This window comes from Macaca mulatta, chromosome 16, assembly GCF_049350105.2.
Source record: "Macaca mulatta isolate MMU2019108-1 chromosome 16, T2T-MMU8v2.0, whole genome shotgun sequence".
Taxonomy (NCBI): domain Eukaryota; kingdom Metazoa; phylum Chordata; class Mammalia; order Primates; family Cercopithecidae; genus Macaca; species Macaca mulatta.
Window position 1 is genome coordinate 14,464,994 of NC_133421.1, and position 17,067 is coordinate 14,482,060.

The 17,067-nt window shown below is 45.9% G+C and overlaps 1 protein-coding gene across 2 annotated transcripts in view; it reads left to right on the plus strand.

Annotated features, from left to right (window-relative positions):
- ARHGAP44 (Rho GTPase activating protein 44) overlaps window positions 1-17,067 on the plus strand; it is a 203,141-nt gene that overhangs the window by 167,625 nt on the left and 18,449 nt on the right. For both annotated transcript variants that reach the window (XM_015118630.3, XM_002800295.4), the window contains exon 16: window positions 2,018-2,198. In XM_015118630.3, the coding sequence (XP_014974116.1) occupies window positions 2,018-2,198 (181 nt within the window). The remainder of the gene's footprint in view (window positions 1-2,017; window positions 2,199-17,067) is intronic.

Sequence of the window (17,067 nt, forward strand, 5' to 3'; positions counted from 1 at the left end):
GCAGACACACACAAAGGCACACACATATCAGGGTACAGTCATGGCAGCTTCCTATTCTGTGGTCTCTATTTTTTTTTGAGACAGAGTTCTGCTCTTGTCCCCCAGGCTGGAGTGCAATGGTGCGATCTCGGCTCATCGCAACCTCTACCTCCCAGGTTCAAGCAGTTCTCCTGCTTCACCCCTCCTGAGCAGCTGGGATTACAGGCGTGCGCCACCATGCCCGACTAATTTTGTTTTGTTTTGTTTTGTTTTTTGTTGTTGTTGTTTTGAGACGGAGCCTCGCTCTGTCACCCAGGCTGGAGTGCGGTGGCACGATCTTGGCTCACTGCAAGCTCCACCTCCCAGGTTCACGCCATTCTCCTGCCTCAGCCTCCCAAGTAACTGGGACTACAGGTGTCCGCCACCATGCCCAGCTAATTTTTTTTGTATTTTTAGTAGAGACAGGGTTTCTTCATGTCACTCAGGCTGGTCTTGAACTCCTGACCTCAGGTGATCCACGTGCCTCGGCCTCCCAAAGTACCGGGATTACAGGAGTGAGCCACTGTGCCCGGCCTGTAATCTCTATTTCAAGGGACACTCTGGCCTGAAGGTGTCCACTGCCTGTACTAACCAGGTCCAAGGATTTTACTGGTCTAATATCCATACCACGGTTTCTTCAAATCTACAAATCTTAGAATGCTGGGGCAGGGAGGAAAGAGAGATCCTGTGACCCAAATCCTTCACTTTGTAGATGCAGAGGGAGACAGGGTCCTGAGATGGATGGGGACTTTTATTCAGGACTTACAGATCACCTGAGTGCCTTACAGACCCCCCTTTTGCTACCCTAGGTTGTGCCCTTTGAGTTGTCCCTCAGCATGTGAAGGTGGGGTTCAATCTCAAAGGCAATGAGATTCTTTCTTTTATTCCTGCTTCAAAATTAGGCTCTGAAGGCAGCTTCCTAAGAGGGAGTTTCAGAGATGTTCTGTGCCACAGAAGCCTCACTCCATAAGTGGATGACTCTTAGTGGTGACAGCTTTGAAGAGATAGCAGTTGTTACACTAAATTCGGCATCTGCTTAAAAAAATAATAATTCGTTCTGTACCTTATGTTTGGCAGACATTAAGAGAATGCTTTTTGCTGTGTTGCAACAGCTGTTAAGGCACGTGGGGATATGTTAGTAATTCTATGCTCTGCCCATTAGAGGTAATCAATTAATGCTGTTCTAACATTGAAGAATTTTGATTGTCTTGCTTTTGCTTCATGTGTTTTAAGGTCTGAACTACCGACTCCCTAAAAGTTGCTTTGATAACAGAGTTGGGTGGGTGTGGGAAATCGAGATAAAGAAATAAAGGAGATAGGAGTCAAGACAATAATCCTATAGGTTCTGTGGCTGAGCTAATTCATTACCACTGCAGACAGGCAGAATTGTGCAGAGCTAATTTATTCTCATTGACTAGGAAAGGATGGGATGAGTACTTCTGTGTATCTCATTGACAGCCTAAAAACAACTTTAATGAAATCTCTATTTCTAGTATCTTGAATTTATTCTGTATGGTTTTCCAGAAAGGCAATATCATCTATAAATATTAATATTGCCTCTTACTTTATTTTCTTGACTAATTCCATTGGCTAGCGTTTCTTAAATGGTGTTAAGTAATGGTAGTGATAGTGGGCATTGCCATTTCTCCTGATTTGATTAGGACAGCTGTCGGCTTTCAGTCCTAAGCACGAGGTTTTAGAAAGATGATTTCATATATTTCAGAAAGTATCCATCTGTTTCTGTTTTTACAAAGTTTTTTTTTTAATCACAAATTGACATTGCTTTATTAAATGCCTATATAGGTGATCACGTGTTCCCCTTTTTGGCCTGTTAATGTGATGCATTATGTTAATAAGGTGAATTAATATGTGGAACCATGGGATGAAATTTTCTAGGGATGACATATGAGGGAGTGGGTGTCTGGACTCATTCCTTCCCTGACCAGGAAGGGTATGGCAGACCAAGAGTTCACGTGTACCAATTCTTTCTTCCCCGCAGAGATAGAGTTCAACATTACTGGCAATTATGGGAGTCCAGTCCACGTGAACCATAATGCCAACTACAGCTCAATGCCCTCCCCAGACATGGACCCTGCTGACCGGCGCCAGCCCGAGCAGGCCCGCCGGCCCCTCAGCGTCGCCACAGATAATATGATGCTGGAGTTTTACAAAAAGGATGGGTATGAACTGGTATCTCTTTCTCAGCACCGGGGATTGGGGGAGGTGGTAGGGGTGGATGGGTGACACATAAGAAAAACAGAATTATGGGAAGGCTGCACTGACTCTTAGCAGTTTAGGTGACTCGTAGCAATTAAACTGTATCTGCTCTGTCTAGGATGAGTTTCTTTGACTTGCCTCCCTTTAGACCAGAGGTCAGGGTAGCCTTCTTAGCTGACACGGTTGTGATCAGTATTAATTAGTTCTCATCAAAAGAAAGAAAAAATAGTCACTGAGGGGAATTAAAAAAAAATACATACACACTTTATTTGGAATCAAAATGTATACATGTAGATCAATTCCAGAATTTGTAGTGGCTTTACTTTGATTATAAATCGGCTCATCTGCATTCTTCAGAAGCATCCTGGCATAAACAATACATTTAATGTAGTTTAACATTCCCAGTTTCAGCCTAAAACTTGAAACAGGCTGAGTGTAAAATCCTTCTAGGTTTTTAAGATGTTTTCCTATCTTTTCATATTAACATCCGTAACTACTTCAATGCAGTTATTAAGAGGCTTGTAAGTACATTCAGTTTAGTTTGCATAGGAACAACCCTGTCCACACTCATGTTAAATTAGTTTATATAATATTGAACTACATAATGATTCCCATAGCAAGAAAGATGGGCGTAAACAGGTTTCATAACAAGCACAGCTGACTCACAGTAAGCACCAGCTCAGCCATGGCAACCAGAGGACGTGGACTAATGAGCGTGTTCAGCAAGCTGCAGGCATCCACGAATACCTCTTACAGGAGGATATTGTGTGGGTCAGGCAAGTCAGTTCAGTAAACTTTGGTTAGAAATTAAAAATTACTACTGTAAAATAAAATTTAGCAACTGCTCCTTTAGGATAGATGAGAGCATAAAGCATTGAATGGGAGTATCGGAAATGCAGATAATAGGAAGTAAGCTAGCTAGAACCTTCCCCTTTCCTGACAGACCACTGGGCAGCCAGAAGGATGTGCTTGAAAGGTCCATGGCCTAAAGGGCACAGGAGGGAAGGCTGAAAATCCAAGAACTGTTAGAGGTGTGTGAATCTTACTTTTCACCCCGCTTCTTTCTGAATGGGAGTTGGTATTGGAGAACTAAAGTTGGCAGACTAGACCTAGGCTTGTTTCCTGGGATGATGGTAAAGCCTTCACAATGGCCAATATTTCTTCTTTGTTACTTCACCTATCAGAGACCATTTGTATGTGGCAGGTGGGAGTTGTTTGTGTGCTCTATGCTGGTGTTTATTGTTCTCCACATGGTGGAGAAAGAAAAAAATGGAAATTCTTAGAAATTCAAATGAGTAGGAAAACATTGCATTCTTTTTTGTTTTGTTTTAAGACAGAGTCTCGGCTGGGCGCGGTGGCTCATGCCTGTAATCCCAGCACTGGGAGGCTGAGGCAGGCGGATCACAAGGTCAGGTGTTCGAAACCAGCCTGACCAACATGGTGAAACTCTGTCTTTACTAAAAATACAAAAATTAGCCGGGCATGATGGTGCGCATTTGTAATCCCAGCCACTCAGGAGGCTGAGGCAGGGGAATCACATGAACCTGGGAGGCGGAGGTTGCAGTGAGCCAAGATTGTGCCATTGCACTCCAGCCTGGGCAACAGAACAAGACTCCATCTCAAAAAAAAAAAAAAAAAAAAGAAAAGAAAAAAAAGAGAGTCTCTGTCTGTCACCCAGGCTGGAGTGCAGTGGTGCAATCTTGGCTCACTGCAACCTTGCCTCCTGGTTTCAAGTAATAATTCTCATGCCTCAGCCTTCCAAGTAGCTGGGATTATAGGCAGGAGCCACCATGCCTGGCCAATTTTTGTATTTTTAGTAGAGGTGGGGTTTTGCCATGTTGGCCAGCCTGGTCTCGAACTCCTGACCTCAGGTGTTCCTCGCGCCTCGGCCTCCCAAAGTACTGGGGTCTCAAGTGTGAGCTACTGTGTGCCTGGCCTCAGAAAAAATGTCTTTAATCTATAAAAAGGAATATACTTAGAATCTGAGAGAGACAGAGAAAAGTGGAGAGTGCATTGGAATTTGTTTTTAAATCTTATTAACTCAGGTCCTTTGTGAAATCTCTGTAAGCTGAAGGGATGCTCTTGAGGGTAAATTCTGGTCCTGGCTGGGTGATACAGCACTCCTGATATTCCAGGTGTTTCTACATCCAAAATGTGCCCCTCCATCCCTCCTCCATCCTCTCTGCCAGATCTGTTCTGATTCCAGTGCCTCCTGGGTGCACTCCAAATGGCCTCTAAGAGAGAGTTACCACTGCAGGTGCATTGCGGTACTCAGAGTTCACTGGCCCACTATCTGCAGGCAGATGCAAAAACTTGAGCAATATCTTAAGCAGATGCCTTATATCTGATCAAGCTCTCCTGCTTAAGAATTTTGTAAATGATGCGTCCATTCTGTATACTATTCTTATTTAAAGTTGAAACTGCCACCATCTACTTTAAGAGTACAGGAAATTTATTACATAATTTATTGTTGTACGTGAAATAAAATATATGTTTCAAAATGTGTATTAAATGTTAAATTCAGGCTGGGGGCAGTGGCTCACGCCTGTAATCCCAGCATTTTGGGAGGCCGAGGCGGGTGGATCACCTGAGGTCAGGAGTTCGAGACCAGCCTGAACAACATGCAGAAACCCCATCTCTACTAAAAATACAGAATTAGCCCGGTATGATGGCACGTGCCTGTAATCCCAGCTACTCGGAAGGCTGAGGCAGGAAAATCGCTTGAACCTAGGAGGTGGAGGTTACAGTGAGCCAAGATCGTGCCATTGCGTGACAGCCTGGGCAACAAGAGCAAAACTCTGTCTCCAAAAAAAAAAAGTTAAATTCAATGAAGGTCTTACCGGTTTAGGGTGGCTCTCCCTGAGTTGTCTGGGGTAGAGCATCTGTGCGTACGTTTTAAGGAATTGTAGTGAATTATAGAAGATCAGTTCTTCCCTGACCTTAAAGAGAAACCTAAAGTTGTGGGTGTTTGCGGGAGAGGAAAGAAATTTACATCTCTTGAGTCCCTGTGTTATCTTAGTAACATTACGGCAGCTCTCTATATTGGCCCCATTTCTGATCTTTTGAAATCTATGAGATGCATTTTAAGGTCTTCACACTGCTCATCGAAACCCTGACAAATTAAAGCTCATGTTATTGAAGGCTTTTGGCCAAGTTAAAAAAACAGATATATATATGAATTATATATCAATAAAGCAGATACTTATTTAAAAAGAAAATTAGAGGCAGAAAAACTGGGTAAAATTGCAAAGAAATGGTAAGTTCCCCATCTGTGTCAGTGACACTTTCCTAGGCTGATGGCTGTTATGTCCTAGATGTCATACAAAGCGTCTTACTCCCCTCACAACTCTGGGCTTTGGTCCTGATGCCTTTCTGATTCAAAATGATGCAGGAAGCTGGGTTTCTTTAGCAGGGCTTGGGGTCCAATTCAGGAGCTTCTATATACATTTTTCATCATTGTGGTAGGTTAAATAATGCCCATCCACTAAAGAAAAACAGATCTAAAGCCCTGGAAACTATTCATATTTCCTTAATTTGGAAAAAGGTCTTTGCATATGCTCTTGAAATAAGGAGATTGATGATTCTGGATTATCAAGATGGACTCTACATGACATCACGTGCATCCTTATTAAGAGGGAGGCAGAGAGAGATTTTACTGCACACACACAGGAAATGTGAAGATGGAACAGAGAGAAATTTGAAGAGATGGCCACAAGCCAGAGATTGCCAACAGCCACCAGAAGCTAGAAGAGGGAGCAAAGCCTTGCTCCCTTCTTGATTTCCACCTGGTAATACTGACTCTAATTTATTTAGAAAATCAATTTCTGGGCGAGGCGTGGTGGATCATGCCTGTAATCCCAGCACTTTGGGTGGCCAAGGTGGGTGGATCATCGGAGGCCGGGAGTTCAAGACCAGCCTGACCAACATGGAGAAATCCCGTCTCTACTAAAAATACAAAATTCGTCAGGCATGGTGGCGCATGCCTGTCATCCTAGCTACTCGGGAGGCTGAGACGGGAGAATCACTTGAACCCAGGAGGCAGAGGTTGCAATGAGCCGAGATAGCACCATTGCACTCCAGTCTGGGCAATAGGAGCGAAACGCCATCTCAAAAAAAAAAAAAAGAAAAAGAAAAAAAAGAAAAGAAATTTCCATTGTTTACCAACCTTGTGGTTGGTTCTTGTGATAGCAGCCACAGGGAGCCAGTGCTGTTGTCCACTGCAGCTCCACACCAAGAGCTTTGGTAAAGATGGCAGCAGATGCTTTGATTGTCCTCCCAGAGAGTGTTGGAATCTGAGTGCCCTCCCTTCGAGTCTGAGTTGCTCTGGTGAGTTACTTGACCTAGTAGGATGTGGCAGAGGTGATGTTCTGGGACTGCTGAGGCCAGGTCAGAAGAAGCCTTGTAGATTCTTCCTGGGTCTCTGGGGACAGTCACTCTTGGAGCCCAGTACCATCCTACATAGAAATCCAAGCAGCTCCTTGGAGAGAAATGGAAGTCCTCAACCCTCAAGCCCAGCTGAGCACTGTCCTGACAGCCAGCACAACTCTAAGCTCTGAGAAGGAGTCATCCCGGAGTCTTCAGCCCAAGTCAGACCACCTCTGCCAATGCTGTGTGTGCAGACAGGACAGCCTTGCCGAGCCCTGCCAGAACTCTAGACTGGTGATCCAGATAGTCATGCTAAGTTTTAGGGTAGTTTGTTACATAAGAAAGATAGCCAGAACAAGCTTAAAAAAAAAAAAAAAGAAAAGAAAAGAAAATTCTGCAACCCCGTCACCTGTCCCAAATCTCCCCATCTGATTTAAATGTCCTGGCCTGGAATAAGTATGTGATTCTAATGTGCTGGAATTGGGAACCACTGAATAATTTTGCCACTCTGAATAAAGCATTTGGCAATGGTACATTTTTTTTATTATTATTATTTATCAAAACTTTCCTACTTTAGCTATTGAGTGTTGGTGTGATATATAGGATGTCCTAACTCTGCCAGCACTCTGAGCAACAAAGTATTAAATCACCCTATTGTTTTCTGTGCTTTTTAAACTCCTTCTTAGAAAGTTTTGGGTGCAGACTATGTTTTTAGTGTCTTTTTTGTTTGAGTTGTTTTATTGGTTTATAGAATAGTGAAATGTGTGTCTTAGGTCATTAGTCCTAAATAATAAATGAAAGTAACTCTACAGTCCCTTCTATTTCTCTGACAGTGCTAGACTTCCTGGTCAAATCAATTCGTTTTTTCTACCACCTTCAAAAGAGTTTGCCAAAGTGTCTACACTCTCTTGCTGGTTGGTGAGGGAGCACCCATGGAGCCAGCATTGGGCTTTGGACTCTAAGCATTTATCAGATGCCTCCACTGGCTGCATACCCAAATGAGCCTGGACAAGCTGGGCCAGGACTGTTGAGGGACCCGTGGAGAAGCCCAGAGGCAAGAACAGAAGTGACAGGTTGGGCACAGTGGCTCACGCCTGTAATCCCTGCACTTTGGGAGGCCCAGGTGGGCGGATCACTTGAGGTCAGGAGTTCTAGACCAGTCTGGCCAACATGGTGAAACCTCATCTCTACTAAAAATACCAAAGAAATTAGCTGGGCGTGGTGGCAGATGCCTGTAATCCCAGCTACTCGGGAGGCTGGGGCAGGAGAATTGCTTGAACCCAGGAGGCAGAGGAGGTTGCAGTGAGCCAAGATCACACCACTGCAGTCCAGCCTGGGCGATAGAGTGAGACTCCATCTCAAGAAAACAGAATAGAAGTGACATGGTTAATGTGTCCTCCTCCCTAGCATCATGTCCCTCCCTTCCCGATAGCTGTCGGATAGCTACCATCTTCCCCTTCTCTCCTCTCCTCTCTGTCTCCACGCTCTACAAGATGCCCATCTGAGACTTCAGTAGCCCACTGCCCACTCCCTACCTCTGTGTTTCCTCAGTACCTTCCTCCCTACTGCCTGTTTTCTTCTTTCTGGCTCTGGCCCCTGCTCCCGCACTTGCCCTGCTGGCTTGTCTATCTGTTCTATTGCCCCTGCTTAGTTCTAGCCTCTCATAGCCTGAAACCCACGGATGACAAGGCCCTGAGAGCATCTGTGAAGCTGCCCCACAGACCCCATCAGAGCCCGATGGGCTGGCGATCTGCCATGGAGATCCAGCTACCTCAGGCCTTGATTCTCAGAAGACCAACAGCATACAGCTCCTCTTTGCAGGCCTGAAACCCGACGCACCTACAGCCATTACACTTGCTCCAGCATGGTCTGATCCTCAGGCGTTCTCTACCAGAGCCAGTTGACAGCAACCCAGAAGGTCTATGGGATATTTACACCAGGGCCAGCAGCCTCCCTTGAGCTCTGTTTAGTGGGTAGCCCATTCTCAGACTGTCCTTGAGAGTTGCACTGCAAAGGGCTTGTCCCACTCTGGTGGATTTTTAATCTAGATGTTCAGTAATTTGGAAAAGGCACCCTTGATTGAGAGAGTTCTAGAATAATTCAAGCTGTGCCTTATGGTATACCAGTTTCCACTGGTGGTTGGTTATATTATGAGTGGGGAGGAGGGTGGAATCTGATGTGTAATAAGTTCCTGAAACACCTGATCAACACACTGAAGCCAGTTTCTTTAGTGTATGACTTTTTAGAGTCTTTAACACACTGTTACAAGCCACAGACCTCCACAGGGGGCTGCGGCATGCATCATTTCCCAAATTTAGTAGATCACAAAACCTGAGATAAACTGCACCAGTGCCCCAAGGGACTTGTTTTTGCAATTGCAGACATGGATGTCCTGTGTCAATCCTGTGGTGGAGAGATGAACACCACATTAAAATCCCTGAGGCCAGGTGCAATGACTCACACCTGTAATCCCAGCACTACAGGAGGCTGAGACAGGAGGATTGCTTGAGGCCAGGAGTTCAAGACCAATCTGGGCAACATAGCGAGACATCATCTATATAAACAATTTTTTTTTTTTTTTTTTTTTTTTGAGACGGAGTCTCGCTCTGTCGCCCAAGCTGGAGTGCAGTGGCGTGATCTCCGCTCACTGCAAGCTCCACCTCCCGGGTTCACGCCATTCTTCTCCTGCCTCAGCCTCCCGAGTAGCAGGGACTACAGGCGCCCACCGCCACGCCCGGCTAATTTTTTGTATTTTTAGTAGAGACGGGGTTTCACCGTGTTAGCCAGGATGGTCTCGAGCTCCTGAGATCTCCTGACCTCGTGATCCACCCTCCTCGGCCTCCCGAAGTGCTGAGATTACAGGCGTGAGCCACCACGCCCGACCTATACAAGCAATTTTTAAAAATTAGCCAGGCGTGGTGGCACGCACCTATAGTCCCAGCTACTCAGAAGGCTGAGATGGGTGAATACCTTGAGCCTGGGAAGTGGAGGCTGCAGAGAGCTGTGATAGCGCCACTGCACTCCAACATGGGTGACATAGTGACACGCTGTCTCAAAAAAAAAAAAAAAAAAAAAAAAAAATCTCTGAAAGAGATTATGTCATGGATAAGTAATGCAATAATTTTAGTTCAGAGCCTGAACCTATGATAAGACAAACTTACCTAGAAAGTCATCTGCGTATGAATATGGAAAATGTGACTCCTGTTTTGGGTTAGGGTTGTCTACATGGAGAGGGATGTTTTTGGTCCAGGCTCCTTATCAGCCTTCTCCCTTGGAGTTAGACATTGTCGGATGCTGGGCAAGTCTGAAATGTTGTCAGAGGACTTGGCCTTTACATGTACCAGAGAGGATAAGGTACTTGGTTGCTACTTACTCCCAGAAAAGCTGGAAAATACTGAATTCAGGCCTCACTGGGTGCGTGTAGGCCAGGCTAAGTCTTACGAGTTTTGAGTCTCCTTTTCATTCACCTTCACTGTCCAGGACATCATCTGCTGACCCTGTGGTTCCCTGCCACAGTTCATCTTACAGCCCCTGAATATGCATGTCTACAGTGGGTGTTTGAGAAGCTTCTGTGGATATCTGGAAAACTACCAGGTTTCCCTGCCCCCTCTTTCTTGGCCGGCCTGTGCCAAATGTCACTGATCTCTAGAACAAAAACCAAAACCTTCCAAATCTCTATAGACTCGAACACTTCACAGCCATATATTGGCTGACACCTCCTCTAGCTAGGATTCTTCCTGACCGGGAGTCAAAAACAGCACTGCAGATGTCTGTTCTTCAGAGGTCTGTTCTGCTAACCCCAGACAACTCAGCTAGAATGATCCACAGCAAAATTCTGCCTGGCGATAAGTGTATTCTACCTATAGATACCTATTCTTCTTGGAGCTGGGATCTTCCAAATTTTATATATTTTTTTGGCTTATTTTTCTCCTTTTTTTTCCCCCTCTTCTTCCTTCTCCTCCTCCTCCCTACTCTGCCTTTTTTTTTTTTTTTGCTGGGGCAGGTCTTTGTTTCTCTTTAATTTTTATAAGGTCTCCATCCAGGATGCGTCAATGGCTGAATAATGGCCAGGGTTAGACTTCGGAGTGTGAATCAGAAGATCGTGATCCACAGCTCTTTTTGCTTTTTTTTTTTTCGGGGATAAGAGTCTTGCTCAGTTACCCAGGCTGGTCTCAAACTCCTGGACTTAATGATCCTCCCACCTCAGCCTCCCGAATAGCATAACCCATAACTTTTAGTGGGCAGAGACGCAATAGAATGTCATACACGGTGGTTGCAATGTCTGGAACTGAATTTGTCCACGCTCCCCTCCTGCCTCAATTCCTCAACAAAGACAGGCTTATTCTGAACTCTGCCATCATGGAGTGCCTGGGAAGGCATTTTTCTTACATGGTTTCCTTGCTTTCCCCATCACAATACCGGTGACCTTCTCATTTGGAGTAAAAGGCATGACCCCATTTTCTAAGTTCATGGGGCTTAGAAGTGAGCAGACACAATCTTCCACCGGTTTACCCTTAGCTGCTCTAGTTGACCGCTGAGCACCTCCTCACCAACACATCACTTCATTGCTTCCCTCTTGCACCCTGAGCCGTCGTTCCACTGGTCCCGGGCCTGATCCTTTCCCTATGTGGTCTACGAGGTTGTAGACTTTAAAAGAAGCATGCCATTTCATCTCTAGCATCAAGGAGCCATTTATAGCTCTTCTCTTTCTACTTGTCCCTGCTTACACTGTGTGAAAATAATAACCCTATAAGCAGAGTCTGAGCATTAGAATCAGGCTCTCTCTGAGTTCAACTCCTGGTTACTCAACTCTGAATGCCTCAGTTTCTTCATATGCAAAATGGGGAAATCATGGTAAGCACCAACTTGAGTCATTCTGAGCATTAAATGAAATAGTGCTTACGAAGTGTTTAGAATAAAGCTCAGCACATGGTAAATGTTAGCTGTTCTTTTTTTTTTTTTTTTTTTGAGACAGAGTCTCGCTCGGTCGGCCAGGCTGGAGTGCAGTGGCTGGATCTCAGCTCACTGCAAGCTCCGCCTCCCTGGTTCACGCCATTCTCCTGCCTCAGCCTCCCGAGTAGCTGGGACTACAGGCGCCCACCACCTCGCCCCGCTAGTTTTTTGTATTTTTTAGTAGAGACAGGGTTTCACCGTGTTAGCCAGGATGGTCTCAATCTCCTGACCTCGTGATCCACCCGTCTTGGCCTCCCAAAGTGCTGGGATTACAGGCTTGAGCCACCACGCCCGGCCTGTTAGCTGTTCTTAGTACAGGAAGCAGAGTTTTTAGTGACATCCTATGTTTTTAAGGTGGCAACATGGCAGAGCCCACTGACAAGGTGTCCCGATCAAGCCTTTTCCTTGCCACCTCAGGTGCTTGAATGTTTTTATCTGTCTCCACCTTACCATGAGCAACCGAGCTAATTCTACAAGCACGAAATATACAAACACCAAGGGCTTAGGGACAAAGCACAAAATATCCTAACAGCCAAGGACAGCTGATGGTTGCAGGAGGCTCCCCAGGAGGTAGAAAACCCTGTGTAAGGAGGAAGTGCTATGATAATTCCAGGCTGAGCCTCCTGCGCCCTAGTGTATTTTGTTTTCCAAAGAACTTTACAGACAAGATAACTCCTGCCTCCTTTACTGCCCCAATGACCTGGGTCGGGCGGTAAGACTTAGAAGGGTTTGCAGGCATCCCCTCTTTGTTTGTTCCTTAAACCTGCAATCATCTAAGTAGGCTTTTAGCATCCCCTATTCTGAAACCCAAATTGGCTCATCCAACTCAGCAGAGCCCTGCAAGACTAAGAAACCTAGGGAAACGGTGCTGATAATAACCTCCAGTCCCCATTTTTTGTTCCCTGTTCTATTTCTTTTTCTTTTCTTTTCTTTTTTTTTTTTTTTTGAGACAGAATTTCACACTGTAGTCCAGACTGGAGTGCAGTGGCGCAATCTCGGCTCACTGCAAGCTCCGCCTCCCGGGTTCACGCCATTCTCCTGCCTCAGCGTCCCGAGTAGCTGGGGCTACGGGCATCCACCACCACGCCCGGCTAATGTTTTGTATTTTTAGTAGAGATGGGGTTTCACCGTGTTAGCCAGGATGGTCTCGATCTCCTGACCTCGTGATCTGCCCGCCTCGGCCTCCCAAAGTGCTGGGATTACAAGTGTGAGCCACCGCGCCTGGCCTCCCTGCTCTATTTCTATCAGAGAACTCACCCCAAACATCTTTTCATGTTTAGGGTCACTGTTAGGAACGGAAGAAATCCGATGGGAAACCCCATAAATCCGGGTGACATGAGCCAGGTGGGGTCTTCCCAGCATCTCTGTCATGCTGTGCCTGAATCAGTAGAGTGTCCTCTTCCCCTCTTTATCAACATATTTTAGACTTGTGTTCATTCTGTTTCTTTCTCTGAGGAGATTCTTAAAAACAAGTCATATGTGCTTGGTACCTATAAGCACAAAGCATTATCACTGACACTACATCTTACTGATTTCTTAGTCAGGGCTAAGGGCTTTATGGCCACAGTTTCATTGGCTCCTTACAACAAATCGAAAGAAGAGAAGCATATTATTCCATTTTACAAAGGATGATCGGAGGATAATCTGATAGAACTCCTCCATATTATAGAGTTAGTCATTGGAAAATCTAGGATTCATACCCAAATTCTCTGCTTTCAAAGCCCTACTGCCCTGAGCTGGAGAGGGTGCGGAGTCACCACGTTACACCCAAAAAACCCAAGCCAGATACTAGGCCTTTATATTCCCTCCATCAAGATGTCATCCGATTCTCTGAATCTCCAGCTTGTCCGCACCATAAAACACCATTGGCTTAGCTAGCTAGACCCTGTTACAACCCACTGTATGACCGACCACTCAGCTTCTGCCACCAGGTCATGGTGCAAGGCCATGCTAAATATAGCTCAGCACTCAATAATTGATTAACTGTCTTCATGGAAATGCCAGAAACAGGAAGGGAGGTATTAGCTCCATTCTATGGACGAAGAGAGAGCTCTACTGAGTCAGCGAATGGTTAACTGGGACTAGAGACCCAGGTCATTCCAGAACCTATTCCGTGATACTGTCTCATGAAAAATACCCACGTGTGCATTATGATAAATCCTATGCAAATATAAGACGCTGGCAGGCAGGGAAGATGGTTCTCCAGTGGGACTACCTAGCCAAAGTGAGGACTTGTCACCTGACTCACGCCCCGTGCATCCCAGTGATGAGCGGTGACCGCTCTGGATTCCCTGCCCCTTGTCGTCTTACTCTAAAAGAGAGCAGTGGTCCAGCCTGGGTAACGTGGCGAAACTCATCGCTAAAAAAATTACAAAAATTAACCAGGCGTGGTGGCATGTGCCTGTAGTCCAAGCTACTCGGGAGGCTGAGATGAGAGGATCATTTGAACCCGAGAAGCTGGGGCTGCAGTGAGCCATGATCATGCCACTGCACTCCAGCCTGGGTGACAGAGCAAGACCCTGTCTCAAAAAAAAAAAAAAAAAAAAAAGAAGGAAAGAAAAAGAAAAAAGAGAAGAGAAGAAGAGAAAAGAAGAAAGAAAAGAAGAAAAGAAGCAGTGGAGAAAATCATCTCAGGTTCCATTCCCCAGATGCTGTAGGCTCCCTACCTCCTCCCACCAGGAGTCACAGAAAAGCCGGAAGGAGGGCTTGTGCCTCCTGCTTATTGATTTCTAAACCCTGTGCTTCACATTCTTGCTGGCCTGTGGCTTCTTGCTTCCACCTTGATTCAACTATAAAGGGATTGAAAAGCCAAATTGTTCTCAGTTTTCAGCAGAAGCATGGGAAATCTTTGCCATCTAGACTGTCCTTAGGTATCCATGCAGGGATGTCTGCTAGAGTCAGATACGTTTTATTAATTCCACTTCTATGTTGCTCCTTTCTTAAGAAACAGCAGCGGTGGCCGGGCGCGGTGGCTCAAGCCTGTAATCCCAGCACTTTGGGAGGCCGAGGCGGGTGGATCACGAGGTCAGGAGATCGAGACTATCCTGGCTAACATGGTGAAACCCCGTCTCTACTAAAAATACAAAAAAAAAAAACTAGCCGGGCGTGGTGGCGGGCGCCTGTAGTCTCAGGTACTTGGGAGGCTGAGGCGGGAGAATGGCGTGAACCCGGGAGGCGGAGCTTGCAGTGAGCCGAGATCACGCCACTGCACTCCAGCCTGGGAGACACAGCGAGACTCCGTCTCAAAAAAAAAAAAAAAAAAAGAAACAGCAGCGGTGCCTTGATTCTGGCTACTGTTTCTTTATGCAATAAGACAATGAACAGAAGCTTGTGAACTGCTGATACAACCTTTTGGTTGGATCCCCCCGTCTGTGAGTAGATTCTCCTTCTTGGCGGCACACTGAGCAGTTTTATTATGTCTGTCTTCAGGTTGAGTTTTATCTAGACATTTGAACATTTACATATACCATCTTGCTTTGGAAGGCAAAAGCACTTTTAGGCTTCCAAGAGCGTTGCTGCTACCTTTGTGATTGATTTACTGTGTAAAGATTTATATTGCTGTCTGAAAATGTCAGTGAACATTTGATGTGAATTCACAGTGAACATCTGATGCTCCCTCTTATGACAAAGTCATTTCAGCTGGGAAAGTCGTGATTGCATATGGCACTGTAGCCTCTTTGCAAGAGGAGAAGTAGCATGTTGAACTCATATTTCTCAGCTGCTGAAGTTTTGCCAGTGTTATTTAGCAAGTCTCGCCCAGTACCTACCCCATGCCCACCTGACACCTCCCCTTGGTAAACCAGAAGATCACCAAGGAGGCTGATGTCTGAGATTCCTGATGCTAGAAGGTACTGTTGGGGAAATAGAAGGTACCCCCCACCAACTCTGACCCAGACCTTCTCACCAGGTGGAAAACCTTTTACAAGTAGAAGAGAAAGGGGCAAGGAGGAGAAGATGGGGTAGGACTTAACATTTTTAGGGCTCCTTGTGCTGGTCACCGTGTGAAACATCTCACTTGCCTGCAATCCTCACCAACCATTGCAACTAAGTGGTATCAGTTCCGTTCCCCAAGAGGAATGTTAAGCTCTTTTTGTTCTTTTCATTCCCATACATTCTGAAGCCTGCAGACCACAGTTCGCTGATCCTCGGCAGCCTGCTTTAAATACCAGGGGATGCAACCAGACTCCGTCCCAGAGTTTCAAGTGGCCTCCAAAAGCATTTCTGGATATCCTATAGGAAGTGTTTGTTTATTGGTAGAAGGTTCGCAGACCCCAGATGACTTTGGAAACTATTGGGTCCAGGAAGGAGACATCCCTCCCCTTTCCCTCCATCCCTGGTGCCTCCTTGAAGCCATCCAGCAGAGATGAGCAATAATAGCAATGGTACTAGACATGAGAAGGTGGTCCTAGAAAGGAAGGAGATCAGGAAGCCATTCCCATCCCACTGTGAGTTTGGTTTCAGCATCACTCCCCATATTTCCGTAAAGCACCTAAATCCCACCATCCTACCTGCTACAACCAGATCTCCTTACTTGAACTTTTGGTGTTATTAAATCTTGTTGCACCTCTACAAGGTAAATATGACCTTTCTAGGTGAGCAGGACTTCATGGTGTAATAGTTTTGTGCTTCTGACTAGTGTAGGTGACCATTTGGCAGGGAGGAGGTGAGAGTGAGCACATCGTAGCCCTCATACACCTATCCCTCTGTGCAGATACGTGATAGAGACAAATGCTCGTTGGGAGTGTATGTTTTCTCTCTGAATGAATGAATGTCTCTCCCTTAATGCTAGAAATGTGAGCCCTTACCTTAGTCAATGAAACCTCGGCTGAGGATGACAGCAGCAGTACCTCCTAGACCAGAGGAAAGGGAACTAACCACCTTCTAGTCTGTGTAACTTAGAAGTGAGTGGATAAGGCCGGGCGTGGTGGATCACACCTGTAATCCCAGCACTTTGGGAGGCCGAGGCGAGTGGATCACCTGAGGTCAGGAGTTCGAGACCAGCCTGGCCAAGATGGTGAAACGCCGTCTCTACTAAAAATACAAAAATTACCTGGGCGTGGTGGCAGGTGCCTGTAATCCCAGCTACTCGGGAGACTGAGGCAGGAGAATCACTTGAACCCAGGAGGCAGAGGTTGCAGTGAGTGGAGATCGCGCAACTGCACTCCAGCCTGGGTGACAAGAGAGAAACTCAAATAAATAAATAAATAAATAAATTTTTTTTGAGATGGAGTCTCGCTCTGTTGCCCAGGCTGTAGTGTAGTGGTGCGATCTCGACTCATTGCAAGCTCTGCCTCCTGGGTTCACGCCTCAGCCTCCCGAATAGCTGGGACTACAGGCGCCCGCCACCACGCCCGGCTAATTTTTTGTATTTTTAGTAGAGATAGGGTTTCACCATGTTAGCCAGAATGGTCTCGATCTCCTGACCTCACGATCCACCCGCGTTGGCCTCCCAAAGTGCTGGGATTACAGGCGTGAGCCACCACACCCGGCCATAAATAAGTAAAATTACAAAAA